Source organism: Oncorhynchus gorbuscha, linkage group LG09, assembly GCF_021184085.1.
Source record: "Oncorhynchus gorbuscha isolate QuinsamMale2020 ecotype Even-year linkage group LG09, OgorEven_v1.0, whole genome shotgun sequence".
NCBI classification, from domain to species: Eukaryota; Metazoa; Chordata; class Actinopteri; order Salmoniformes; family Salmonidae; genus Oncorhynchus; species Oncorhynchus gorbuscha.
The window spans coordinates 37,710,847-37,724,931 of record NC_060181.1 but is presented as its reverse complement, the minus strand read 5'-3'; the positions used below and the strand labels follow the sequence as shown (position 1 = coordinate 37,724,931).

General features: G+C 39.1%; 1 protein-coding gene across 2 annotated transcripts; it reads left to right on the top strand.

The window, feature by feature from the left end:
• Window positions 1-708: 708 nt before the first annotated feature.
• On the top strand, window positions 709-13,871 carry LOC124043511 (major histocompatibility complex class I-related gene protein-like). 2 transcript variants are annotated; one of them, XM_046362182.1, is made up of 11 exons: window positions 710-893; window positions 6,713-6,985; window positions 7,162-7,452; window positions 7,593-7,877; window positions 8,095-8,217; window positions 8,486-8,539; window positions 9,538-9,576; window positions 9,684-9,734; window positions 10,527-10,565; window positions 10,673-10,723; window positions 13,439-13,871. In XM_046362182.1, exons 1-11 carry the CDS (start codon window positions 839-841, stop codon window positions 13,450-13,452), a joined length of 1,275 nt encoding a protein of 424 aa, XP_046218138.1. In that variant the 5' UTR covers window positions 710-838; the 3' UTR covers window positions 13,453-13,871. The 2 variants fall into 2 exon arrangements, with proteins under 2 accessions (XP_046218139.1, XP_046218138.1); XM_046362183.1 differs by lacking the exons at window positions 9,684-9,734; window positions 10,527-10,565 and having other exon boundaries at window positions 709-893.
• The last annotated feature ends 214 nt before the right edge of the window (window positions 13,872-14,085 follow it).

The window sequence follows — 14,085 nt, the reverse complement described above, 5'->3', positions numbered from 1 at the left end:
GGGGACCTTCAATGCTGCAGAAATGTTTTAGTACCCTTCCCCAGATCTGTATCACAATCCGGCCGTGATTGGGAGTCCAATAGGCGGCACACTATTGGCCCAGCATCGTCCGGGTTTGGCCGTGGTAGGCTGTCATTGTAAATAAGAATTTGTTCTTAACTGACTTGCCTAGTTAAATAAAGGTTAAATAAAAATGTAATCTGTGCCTCGACATAGTCCTGTCTTGGAGCTCTACGGACAATTCCTTCGACCTCATGGCTTGGTTTTTTATCTGACATGCACTGTCAACTTTGAGACCTTATATAGAAGGGTGTGTGCCTTTCCAAATCCTGTCCAATCAATTGAATTTACCACAGGTGGAATCCAATCAAGTTGTAGAAACATCTCAAGGATGATCAATGGCACATGAGCTCAATTTCGAGTCTCATAGCGAAGGGTCTGAATACATAAGTACATAAGGTATTTCTGTTTTAAAAAATTTAAACATTTGCAACAATATATATATTTTTTAAATCAGTTTGTCATTATCGGTTATTTTGTGTAGAGTCATGGGGGGAATGATTTAATCCATTTTAGAATAAGGTTATAACGTAACAAAATGTGGAAAAAGTGAAGGATATGGCTGACAATTGCTTATGAAGTACAGTCATATCAAAGAAAAGACTTTGGACTTTGTACCAACACCTGTTCCACTTTATGATCAGGCTCAACACAGGAGTTTCCTTGTTAGAAAAAGCTAAGAGTGCACAGTCATAGCACTGTGGGGGAATCTGAATTTGACACAGAATTTAAGATATTTATATATTTTAGGGTAATTTACAATACGTGAGGATTCAAAATGTATTTTGTCGTAGTTTTGCTCTTGTTTGGGACACTTTCAACGGTGAACAGTGGTAAGAATGATTTTACTTCTAGAAAATGTGTCACAAGTTAAAGTAAAAGCTCTTGGCAAAGCCGTATATAGCCTACATTATTTATCAAATCAATAATAAACTTAAAGCAATTTTCAGTGACTAGCCTATTATATTAGTGGACTGAAGTTCATGTTTTGATATGCTGCACCTTAAATATAAAAAATAGGATTATTCACCGACTTTCAAAATATAAATGTTTTTTAATGTTATGTTCATGTTATTGATGACGACTCCAACTTTCTGTTTAATGGTAGGCTAGTTCTGTCAGCCCTTATATTGTGATGCTTCTTTGTTGCCGCTGACAAGTTCCATTGATTGCACACCTGAGAAAATGTTTTTTACCCAGCAACATGATAAGACAGTTTGATTGGTTGGAACTGCCAGGTGTCAAGTGATAAGGCTATATACACTCAGCAAAAATATACATTTACATTTAAGTCATTTAGCAGACGCTCTTATCCAGAGCGACTTACAAATTGGTATATAAAGACAACATGTAAAGTGCACAAAAAGGTTATTATTCAAAAATGTTGACACAAATGTGTTTACATCCCTGTTAGTGAGCATTACTACTTTGCCAAGATAATCCAGCTACCTGACAGATCGGGCATATCTAGAAGCTGATTAAACAGCACGATCATTACACAGGTCTACCTGGTGTTGGGGACCATAAAAGGCCACTCTATAATGTGCAGCTTTGTCACACAACACAATGCCACAGAGGTCTCACGTTTTGAGGGTACAATTGGCATGCTGACTGCAGGACTGTCCACCAGAGCTGTTGCCAGAGAATTTCATGTTATTTTCTCGACCAAAAGCCGCCTCCAACGTCGTTTTAGAAAATGATAATATATAATAATAATATAATAATAATAATAATAATAATAATAATATAATAATAATATAATAATAATATATGATAATATAATAATATAATAATAATAATATAATAATATAATAATAATATAATATTTAGCAGACGCTTTTATCCAAAGCGACTTACAGTCATGTGTGCATACATTCTACATATGGGTGGTCCCGGGAATCGAACCCACTACCCTGGCGTTACAAGCGCCATGCTCTACCAACTGAGCTACAGAAGGACCACAGACCACAAATGATGACAGTACGTCCAACCGGCCTCACAACCCGCAGACCCTGTGTATTATTATATATATTTTTATTTTACCTTTGTTTAACTAGGCAAGTCAGTTAAGAACAAATTCTTATTTTAAAATATATATATATATTTCACCTTTATTTAACCAGGTAGGCTAGTTGAGAACAAGTTCTCATTTGCAACTGCGACTTGGCCAAGATAAAGCATAGCAGTGTGAACAGACAACACAGAGTTACACATGGAGTAAACAATTAACAAGTCAATAACACAGTAGAAAAAAAGGGGGAGTCTATATACAATGTGTGCAAAAGGCATGAAAAATTACAATTTTGCAGATTAACACTGGAGTGATAAATGATCAGATGGTCGTGTACAGGTAGAGATATTGGTGTGCAAAAGAGCAGAAAAGTAAATAAATAAAAACAGAATGGGGATGAGGTAGGTGAAAATGGGTGGGCTATTTACCAATAGACTATGTACAGCTGCAGCGATCGGTTAGCTGCTCAGATAGCTGATGTTTGAAGTTGGTGAGGGAGATAAAAGTCTCCAACTTCAGCGATTTTTGCAATTCGTTCCAGTCACAGACAGCAGAGTACTGGAACGAAAGGCGGCCAAATGAGGTGTTGGCTTTAGGGATGATCAGTGAGATACACCTGCTGGAGCGAGTGCTACGGATGGGTGTTGCCATCGTGACCAGTGAACTGAGATAAGGCGGAGCTTTACCTAGCATGGACTAGTAGATGACCTGGAGCCAGTGGGTCTGGCGACGAATATGTAGTGAGGGCCAGCCGACTAGAGCATACAAGTCGCAGTGGTGGGTGGTATAAGGTGCTTTAGTGACAAAACGGATGGCACTGTGATAGACTGCATCCAGTTTGCTGAGTAGAGTGTTGGAAGCCATTTTGTAGATGACATCGCCAAAGTCGAGGATCAGTAGGATAGTCAGTTTTACTAGGGTAAGTTTGGCGGCGTGAGTGAAGGAGGCTTTGTTGCGGAATAGAAAGCAGATTCTTGATTTGATTTTCGATTGGAGATGTTTGATATTAGTCTGGAAGGAGAGTTTGCAGTCTAGCCAGACACCTAGGTACTTATAGATGTCCACATATTCAAGGTCGGAACCATCCAGGGTGGTGATGCTAGTCGGGCATGCGGGTGCAGGCAGCGATCGGATGAAAAGCATGCATTTGGTTTTACTAGCGTTTAAGAGCAGTTGGAGGCCACGGAAGGAGTGTTGTATGGCATTGAAGCTCGTTTGGAGGTTAGATAGCACAGTGTCCAATGACAGGCCGAAAGTATATAGAATGGTGTCGTCTGCGTAGAGGTGGATCAGGGAATCGCCCGCAGCAAGAGCAACATCATTGATATATACAGAGAAAAGAGTCGGCCCGAGAATTGAACCCTGTGGCACCCCCATAGAGACTGCCAGAGGACCGGACAGCATGCCCTCCGATTTGACACACTGAACTCTGTCTGCAAAGTAATTGGTGAACCAGGCAAGGCAGTCATCCGAAAAACCGAGGCTACTGAGTCTGCCGATAAGAATATGGTGATTGACAGAGTCGAAAGCCTTGGCAAGGTCGATGAAGACGGCTGCACAGTACTGTCTTTTATCGATGGCGGTTATGATATCATTTAGTACCTTGAGTGTGGCTGAGGTGCACCCGTGACCGGCTCGGAAACCAGATTGCACAGCGGAGAAGGTACGGTGGGATTCGAGATGGTCAGTGACCTGTTTGTTGACTTGGCTTTCGAAGACCTTAGATAGGCAGGGCAGGATGGATATAGGTCTGTAACAGTTTGGGTCCAGGGTGTCTCCCCCTTTGAAGAGGGGGATGATTGCGGCAGCTTTCCAATCCTTGGGGATCTCAGACGATATGAAAGAGAGGTTGAACAGGCTGGTAATAGGGGTTGCGACAATGGCGGCGGATAGTTTCAGAAATAGAGGGTCCAGATTGTCAAGCCCAGCTGATTTGTACGGGTCCAGGTTTTGCAGCTCTTTCAGAACATCTGCTATCTGGATTTGGGTAAAGGAGAACCTGGAGAGGCTTGGGCGAGGAGCTGCGGGGGGGGCGGAGCTGTTGGCCGAGGTTGGAGTAGCCAGGCGGAAGGCATGGCCAGCCGTTGAGAAATGCTTATTGAAGTTTTCGATAATCATGGATTTATCGGTGGTGACCGTGTTACCTAGCCTCAATGCAGTGGGCAGCTGGGAGGAGGTGCTCTTGTTCTCCATGGACTTCACAGTGTCCCAGAACTTTTTGGAGTTGGAGCTACAGGATGCAAACTTCTGCCTGAAGAAGCTGGCCTTAGCTTTCCTGACTGACTGACTGCGTGTATTGGTTCCTGACTTCCCTGAACAGTTGCATATCACGGGGACTGTTCGATGCTATTGCAGTCCGCCACAGGATGTTTTTGTGCTGGTCGAGGGCAGTCAGGTCTGGAGTGAACCAAGGGCTGTATCTGTTCTTGGTTCTGCATTTTTTGAACGGAGCATGCTTATCTAAAATGGTGAAGAAGTTACTTTTAAAGAATGACCAGGCATCCTCAACTGACGGGATGAGGTCAATGTCATTCCAGGATACCCGGGCCAGGTCGATTAGAAAGGCCTGCTCACAGAAGTGTTTTAGGGAGCGTTTGACAGTGATGAGGGGTGGTCGTTTGACTGCGGCTCCGTAGCGGATACAGGCAATGAGGCAGTGATCGCTGAGATCCTGGTTGAAGACAGCGGAGGTGTATTTGGAGGGCCAGTTGGTCAGGATGACATCTATGAGGGTGCCCTTGTTTACAGAGTTATGGTTGTACCTGGTGGGTTCCTTGATGATTTGTGTGAGATTGAGGGCATCTAGCTTAGATTGTAGGACTGCCGGGGTGTTAAGCATATCCCAGTTTAGGTCACCTAACAGAACAAACTCTGAAGCTAGATGGGGGGCGATCAATTCACAAATGGTGTCCAGGGCACAGCTGGGAGCTGAGGGGGGTCGGTAGCAGGCGGCAACAGTGAGAGACTTATTTCTGGAGAGAGTAATTTTCAAAATTAGTAGTTCGAACTGTTTGGGTATGGACATGGAAAGTATGACATTACTTTGCAGGCTATCTCTGCAGTAGACTGCAACTCCTCCCCCTTTGGCAGTTCTATCTTGACGGAAGATGTTATGGTTGGGTATGGAAATCTCTGAATTTTTGGTGGCCTTCCTGAGCCAGGATTCAGACACAGCAAGGACATCAGGGTTAGCAGAGTGTGCTAAAGCAGTGAGTAAAACAAACTTAGGGAGGAGGCTTCTGATGTTGACATGCATGAAACCAAGGCTTTTTCGATCACAGAAGTCAACAAATGAGGGTGCCTGGGGACATGCAGGTGAGGCAGGTTTCCGGAAGGTATAAACAAATCAAAAAATCAAAAAGAGATAGAAAGTAAATATGGGTCCAGTGAGTGTTTGGGACGCGGCGATTCAGACGGTTAGCAGGCCTGTGCTAACAAGCTAACAGTTCGTAGGCCCGGGCTAAACAAGGTAGCAGTTAGCGGACCGGAGCTAGACAAGCTAGCAGTTAGCAGGCAGAATTAGCAAGCAGGGAGATAGCGAGGGCTAGAGAGTTAGCCTTTGGGGGACGTCGCGATGGGGTGAGTCTGTTTACAATGACAGCCTAGGAACAGTGGGTTAACTACCTTGTTCAGGGGCAGATCAACATATTTTTACCTTGTCAGCTCAGGGATTTGATCTAGCAACCTTTCGGTTACTGGCCCAACACTCTAACCACTAGGCACATGCCGCCCCAGGTAGGTAGCTATGGGGTTATGGTATGGGCAGGCATACGCTACGGATAACAAACACAATTGTATTTTATCGATGGCAATTTGAATGCACAGAGATACCGTGACGAGATCCTGATGCCCATGGTCGTGCAATTCATCTGCCGCCATCACCTCATGGATCTCAAGGATCTGTACACAATTCTTGGATGCTGAAAGTGTCCCAGTTCTTCCATAGCCTGCATACTCACCAGACATGTTTGGGATGCTCTGAATCGACGTGTAAAACAGCGTGTTGCAGTTCCCGCCAATATCCAGCAACTTTGCACAGCCATTGAAGAGGAGTGGGACAATATTCCACAGGCCAAATTTCACCAGTTTGATCAACTCTATGCAAAGGACATGTGTCGCGTTGCATGAGGCAAATGGTGGTCACACCAGATACTGATTGGTTTTATGATCTATGCCCCTACTTTAAAAAAAGGTATCTGTGACCAACAGATGCATTTTTAAATTCTCAGTCATGTGAAATCCATATATTAAGGCCTAATACATTTTTTTTAGATGAATTGATTTCCTTATATGAACTGTAACTCAGTCAAATCTTTGAAATTGTTGCATGTTGCATTTATATTTTTGTTCAGTATAGCATGACTGGCACATAAAAGTGCTTTGTCTCAATTGAGTCTTCTTTAGTATCTTTTAAAATAACAAATGAGTCTAATACATCATTTAACTATACAAAGTTTCAATAAAATATCAGATTGATTGATTCGGTAGCCTAGATTTCATACCAAGACCATGGCTATGATGTTACTATGCTTACTATTATCTAGACCTTTTTTTTTAGAATTCCCTTCACTTTCTTTCTTTTACATACGTCTCTACTAAGGAGTTGTGTCTAACCCATTTGCTCCCCTTTGTAACCATTAGAGACATTGTCGCTGAGCTACATCTACACGGCCCTCTCAAAACCAGTTGAATTGCCTGGTATCCATGAGTTCACTGCCATGGGCCTGATGAATGACAGACAGATCGATTACTATGACAGTGTGGATAAAAAGAAGATTCCCAAACAGGACTGGATGAGGGAGAAGCTGCCAGCAGACTACTGGGAAAAAGGCACTCAGTCACGCAAGAGCAAGGAGCAGTGGTTCAAAGTCAACGTCGACATCCTGATGAACCGCATGAGGCACAACAACACTGGTGAGAAACCACTCTTGCATTTGTATCACTCTACATAGCCTACCGTAGATATTTTACTGAAACTCTAAGATAATGGATGAACTTCTAAGTATAATGCCAAAAAATAAATTAAAGATGACTTGACCATACCATAGGTAAGTCATTCCCTCTCCTATTCTACTTGTTTTTCCTTTCAGGTGTCCATATCCTTCAGTGGAGGCATGGCTGTGAGATTGACAAACAGCCAGACGGCACATTGAAATTTATAAAGGGCACTGACCAATACAGCTACGATGGTGATGACTTCCTGGCCTTTGACGATGCCACTATGCAGTGGGTGGCCCCAGTTGATCAAGCTCTGCCGACTAAGAGGAAGTGGGACGGGGTGCAGATCCTCAACCAGTACACCAAGGGCTACCTGGAGAAGGAGTGTGTGGACTGGCTGTCCAAATTCATGGCATATGAGGACAAAGAGGCTAATAAGCACTGTGAGTATTTTTTAAAACAAGCTAACATTTGAATGGTGATCTGAACTTCAAATAGTGTACATGTGGATTACAGAATTGGCATATTTGTACATGTGAAATCAGAATTAAACACTCATGTTCTCTGTTTCTTCCCTCTTTAGCACCTCCAAAGGTCTATGCATTTGCTAAAAAAGTCAAAATTGCAGGACATATTCGACTGACCTGCATGGCCACAGGTTTCTATCCCAAAGATGTACTAATGCATATTAAGAAGAATGGCGTCCAATTGACCAAACAAGATGGAGTGCAGTCTGACGGAGTCTTACCCAATGATGAAGAGAGCTACCAGATCAGGATGAGTGTGCAGATTCCAGAGGCAGACAAGGAAACTTATGAATGCTTTGTCAACCATAGAACGTTGAAGGAGCCAATTGTGGTCAAATGGGGTAAAGTAGTCCTTATATTTAATAAACCGGTGCTGTATATATTTTTAACAAACACGTTATTAGCTGTTATCAATTGTGGTAAAATCAGACGTTTATGAGTCTCTTATGAGGTCATGAATGCAGATGATTAAAATGTGATTCCTGTTTTTTTCAAGCTCATTGTATAAGATGTTACTGTTAATGGTGAATATGTACTCTTATCTTGTCTTCCATGCAGATGGAAAATGCTGTGATTGTAGCCAAGGCACAGTTGCTGTCATTGTTGCTGTTGTTGTTGCGGTGATCTTCCTGTTAGCCGTGGTTACCTTACTTTTGGTTCTTTGGAGGACAGGCACAATATGTAAGTTTCTCACATTGTGAATTAATTTCAAGTCTGTTTCTTTTTCTTCTTCTTATTGTTCTGTGAGATCAACTGAAGCGATTATGGTCATTTCTGAAGAGAGTAGGCATATTGCAACCTTTTTTGACATCAGGGCATGACTTTAATTAATCTCAAGTCAGGAGGTCAAACAAAGTATTGTACCCACGTGTTTCTTCCCACTGTTTCTGATACTCATTTCATAAAATCCTGTTATATTTGGCATTAACATCTTGCACCATTGTTTTAGGTGCTGGTCAAACAGGAGCTCTAATGCCTACTGGGAATCAGGCACCTCTGAATGGTACTGTTGATACAATGTCATTTTCCTTTCTTTAACAGTTACTTCTATATCAGTAGCACAGCAATACCAGAGATCTGGTAGGGATGTGTATAATGATGGGCCATTTTATGAGAGTTAATTGTAATGATTGAATTATGTCTTGTGAGGATTAATGACAGACCCCTTAATCCTCGTTTTTACACATCAATCATGGTTATTAATCACATACTGATGAGTAGTTTGGCCCCATATTGTCTACTTGTTGTTTTGGACAATGCCGATCAGTATAAAGCTAAATGTTAATCAAACAGACTTAACTATGGACTTGCAGAGTTATTCTTTTCAAATGACTCTGTTACTTTCAGGCAATGGGAATGGAGCGGCCATTTTGAAGACTGGTCATATTATGTTTTACAGTTGTTAAAAGCAGAGAAGGCTCCAATTTATTTCACGCAACAGAGTGTAGTTCATAATTACAATTAAAATGATTGACTGAGAACATTGATTCCTGGTATTATAAAAAAATGCCTTCATGGAGTTTTCAACAGTGAGTTTTACAAGGAACAATACAACAGTTTGCTTTTCGGTGCAAAGGTTGCTTTAATCACCTTTATCACAAGTCATGTGGTTTATAGACTTGTAAAATGAGGACTGTGTGTCATAGTCAATAAAAGGTTTAAAAAGGGAACACCTAAAGAATAACTAGCAGTTAGACACTGAACAATTTGGGGAACAAGATGACAAATAAATTCTAACTAAAGAATCATCTGTACTGAATAGGAGTATTATGACACTGACGTTAAATTTAAAGTCACATCTTCTAGGCTGATATTTTTCGAAACAGTCAAATTAGGAAGTTAATTAAATTCATACTTTTTAAATTGCCCATTGTGTGCTATGAGGATTTTTCAGTTAATTAATTTAATTTCAATTGGGAATATGCATGCCTGTAGATGACCAATGGTCATCACTGAATACTGTATATCTGTATCTAACTAATTGATTATATTCTATTTTAGTGACAAAAGATTGCGCTAGCAGCACTTCCTCTGACTCTGGTAATGTTCTTCAAATGTATTGCCAGTTATTTTATCTTATATTACTTACACAGACAGTGAATGCAACTGAAACTATGGAAGTGTTGATGTTAGTTCTGCTGTTCCAGGTCAAGGCAGCAATGAATGTCTAGAGAGGGAGACAATGCTGACAAATGGAGGTAATATAATTGATTCTTTTTGACATTTCGTTAGATGATCTAACACAATCATGGCCTCCCAATCACATTCTTGAAAGTTCCTGTTTTTTTCTGGTGCTAATTGTTGTTGTATGTAATATTACGTATCTGAGCACTTAACGGATTGGGCGCCAGCAGCCATACAATCCTGCATCCTACTACTGGCGCTTGCCCAATGACAGTACAAACCACATACAGTATATTAACCAACATCCCCTAACATCATTTGAATTATAACATGAATTTCTGGCATTAATATAAAATACGGCTTCATGGTGTTTTCTGAAGGCAAGAACAATACAACAAGGCCTGTCATGTTGACTTTTCAGTGTAAAGGTTGCTTTCATCACCTTTATCACAAATCATGTGGTATAATTATACACTTGTAACATGAGAGGAGGACTGAGTCATAATCAAGAACAGGCTTCTCAAGGAGTTAAAAGCCATTAGACACTGTGAACAACATGACAAATTAATTCTAACTAATGAATGATCTGTACGGAGTAGGAATATTATGATACTGAAGTGAAATGTAAAAAGGTAGGAAAGTAAATAGAACATATTTTAGAAGTCACATCTATCTACCAGGGTAGTTTTCAGTTCAGTCAAATCAGGAAGTGAATATAATCTATGAACTAGAAATAGCCCATTGTTTGTGATGAGTATTTTTCAGTTCATTAATCTAATTTCAATTGGGAATATGCATGCCTATAGACGACCAATGATGATAACTGTATATCTGCATCTAGCTAAAGATTGATGATCTTTTCCCAGTGACAACAGAGGACGCTAACAGCACTTCCTCTGACTCAGGTAATGTTATTCAAAAGTATTGCCAGTTATTTTATCTTATATTACTCACATAGACAGTGAATGCAACTGAAACTATGGAAGTGCTGATGTTAGTTCTGCTGTTCCAGGTCAAGGCAGCAATGAACGTCTAGAGAGTGAGGTAATGCTGACAAATGAAGGTAATATAATTAGTCCTTTAAAAAAGTAATATATATATATATATATATATACAGTACCAGTCAAAAGTTTGGACACACCTACTCATTCAAGTGTTTTTCTTTATTTTTACTATTTTCTACATTATATAATAATAGTGAATACATCAAAACTATGAGATAACACATGGAATCATGTAGTAACCAAAACAGTAGCCATTCCAGGTGACTACCTCATGAAGCTGGTTGAGAGAATGCCAAGAATGTGCAAAGCTGTCATCAATGCAAAGGGTGGCTACTTTGAAGAATCTAAAATATATTTAGATTAGTTAACACTTGTTTGGTTACTACATGATTCCATATGTGATATTTCATAGTTTTGATGTTGTCACTATTATTTTACAATGTAGAAAATAGTAAAAAATAAAGAAAAACCCTTGAATGAGTAGGTGTGTACTGTATACTGTATATATAATGCAATAAAATCTCATTCTTGAAAGTTCCTGTTTTTTCTGGTATTAGTTGTTGTTGAGTGTATTATTATGTATCTGAGCACTCCAGCCATACCACCCTGCATCCAACTAGGCTACTGGTGCCTGCTCATTGACAGTACAACCCATATTAACTAACATGCCATTTGCCAGTACAACCCATATATTAACTAACATTCCCATTAACAGTACAAACCATATTAACTAACATGCTAATTGACAGTACAAACACATATTAACTAACATGCTAATTGACAGTACAATCCATATATTAACTAACATTCCCATTAACAGTACAAACACATATTAACTAACATGCTAATTGACAGTACAATCCATATATTAACTAACATTCCCATTAACAGTACAAACACATATTAACTAACATGCCATTTGCCAGTACAACCCATATATTAACTAACATTCCCATTAACAGTACAAACCATATTAACTAACATGCTAATTGACAGTACAAACACATATTAACTAACATGCCATTTGCCAGTACAACCCATATATTAACTAACATTCCCATTAACAGTACAAACCATATTAACTAACATGCTAATTGACAGTACAAACACATATTAACTAACATGCCATTTGCCAGTACAACCCATATATTAACTAACATTCCCATTAACAGTACAAACCATATTAACTAACATGCTAATTGACAGTACAAACACATATTAACTAACATGCTAATTGACAGTACAAACACATATTAACTAACATGCCCATTGACAGTACAATCCATATTAACTAACATGTCCAGTGAAAGTACAACCCATATATTAACTGATATTGTTTTACAAATATCAGCATCATGAGACTACATGGACATGTAACACCTGTGATTTAAAGTACTTAAGTAAATATACTTTAAAGTACTACTTAAGTCATTTTTGTGATATCTGTACTTTACTATTTATATTTTTGACAACTTTATACTTTTACTCCACTACATTCCTAATTAAAATAATGTACTTTTTACTCCATACATTTTCCCTGACACCCGAAAGTACTTGTTACATTATGAATGCTAAGCAGGACAGGAAAATGGTCTAATTTACACACTTACCAAGAGAACATCCCTGGTCATCCCTACTGCCTCTTATCTGGCAGAGTCACTAAACACAAATACTTTGTTTGTAAATTATGTCTGAGGGTTGGAGCATGCCCTTGGTTATCCTTAAAAAACAACAACAAAAAATTGTGCTGGGTGGGTTTGTTAATATAAGGAATTTGAAATGATTTATACTTTAACTTTTGATACTTAAGTATATTTTAGCAATTACATTTACTTTTGATACTTAAGTACATTTAAAACCAAATACTTTTAGACTTTTACTCAAGTAGGATTTTACTGGGTGACTTTACTTTTACTTCAGTCATTTTCTATTAAGGTATCTTTACTTTTACTCAAGTATGACGATTGGGTACGTTTTCCACCACTGTGTAATACTAACTGCTCCATTAATATGTTTGCTTAGGTGTAATTCTTAGTTATCTAAATTATTGTACACTTAACAAAAATATACTGTAAACGCAACATGTAAAGTGCTGGTCCCATGTTTCATGAGCTGACATTTTCCTTACTCACAAAAATATCATTTTTCTCAAATGTTGTGCACAATGTGCTTACATCCCTGATAGTGACAATTTTATCCTTTGTCAAGATAATCCATTCACCTGACAGGTGAGGCATATCAAGAAGTGGATGAAACAGCATGATAATTTCACAGGTGGACCTTGTGCTGGGGACAATAAAAATCCACTCTAAAATGTGCAGTTTTGTCACACAACACAATGCCACAGATGTCTCAAGTTTTGAGGGGGCGTGCTATATTGGCATGCTGAGTTCAGGAATGTCCACCAGAGCTGTTGTCAGAGAATTGAATGTTAATTTCTTTTCCATAAGCCACCTCCAACGTTGTTTTAGAGAATTTGGCAGTACGTCCAAACGTTTTCACAGCCGCAGAGCACATGTATGGCATCGTGCGCCCCTGCCCAGTCATGTGAAATCCATAGAGTAGGGCCAAATGTTTTTATTTTTATTTCAACTGACTGATTTTCTTATATGAACTTTAACTCAGAAAAATATTTTAAATTGTTCCATGTTGCATTTATATTTTTTGTTCAGTATATTATTGTCATTAGCATTCATACTGTTAGTGCAGCTGTAGCCGGAGTATAAAAAGCAAGCACCCATTCCCATAATGACTAACTCTCTCTATTCTTTCAGCCATTGGGGAGTGACTGACAACGCAATCAAATCCAGCAAAGAACGTGTGATTTTGTTTTGTAATAATCAGCAAATATTGTCGATCTAGATGTTTTCATTCCCATGCATTGATCATTTTGATCAGGTTGGCTTGGATATGAAATACTTATTTATTGACTTTTTGATATTTTGAATATCATAGTGGAATTCTTTGTTTGATTAAAATGTACCAAATTATTTTTCAACAAACGGATTGACCATTTTAATTGATTGGTATTGGAACCATTAGTCTATTTGTATTGCACAGTATATTAAAATTATTGATCATTTTAAACTAGAAACCAATCTTTGCACGCACAGAAACACTTACACACACACTGAACTGCTTTTTAAATAGGTTTTGTTTTTTATGGAAAGTATAATAAATTAATAAAGGACTGCTTTGATGAACCAATGTGAAAGCCTCAGTAGCACTTATGTGTTCAACAATGCATTCCACATTTGACTGTTCCAAACATTATTGGACCCCTGTTGTGCTTTTGAGTCATTACAATAATAAAATATACCAATGAATAAAGGTAAGATTATGCGCATATTGCATGAAGTAGGCCTAGCTACAATTACAGTTTACACAACAAACCAAACTTGTTTTACCACGTTCCATGCAG

Bases quoted from the DNA above. Each gene is read 5' to 3' on its own strand.
- LOC124043511 (XM_046362182.1), top strand. From the start codon at position 839: ATGTATTTTGTCGTAGTTTTGCTCTTGTTTGGGACACTTTCAACGGTG. The intron at 7,453-7,592 runs GTGAGTATTTTT...TTCCCTCTTTAG, and splicing joins CAAAGAGGCTAATAAGCACT to CACCTCCAAAGGTCTATGCA. The intron at 10,566-10,672 runs GTAATGTTATTC...CTGCTGTTCCAG, and splicing joins CAGCACTTCCTCTGACTCAG to GTCAAGGCAGCAATGAACGT.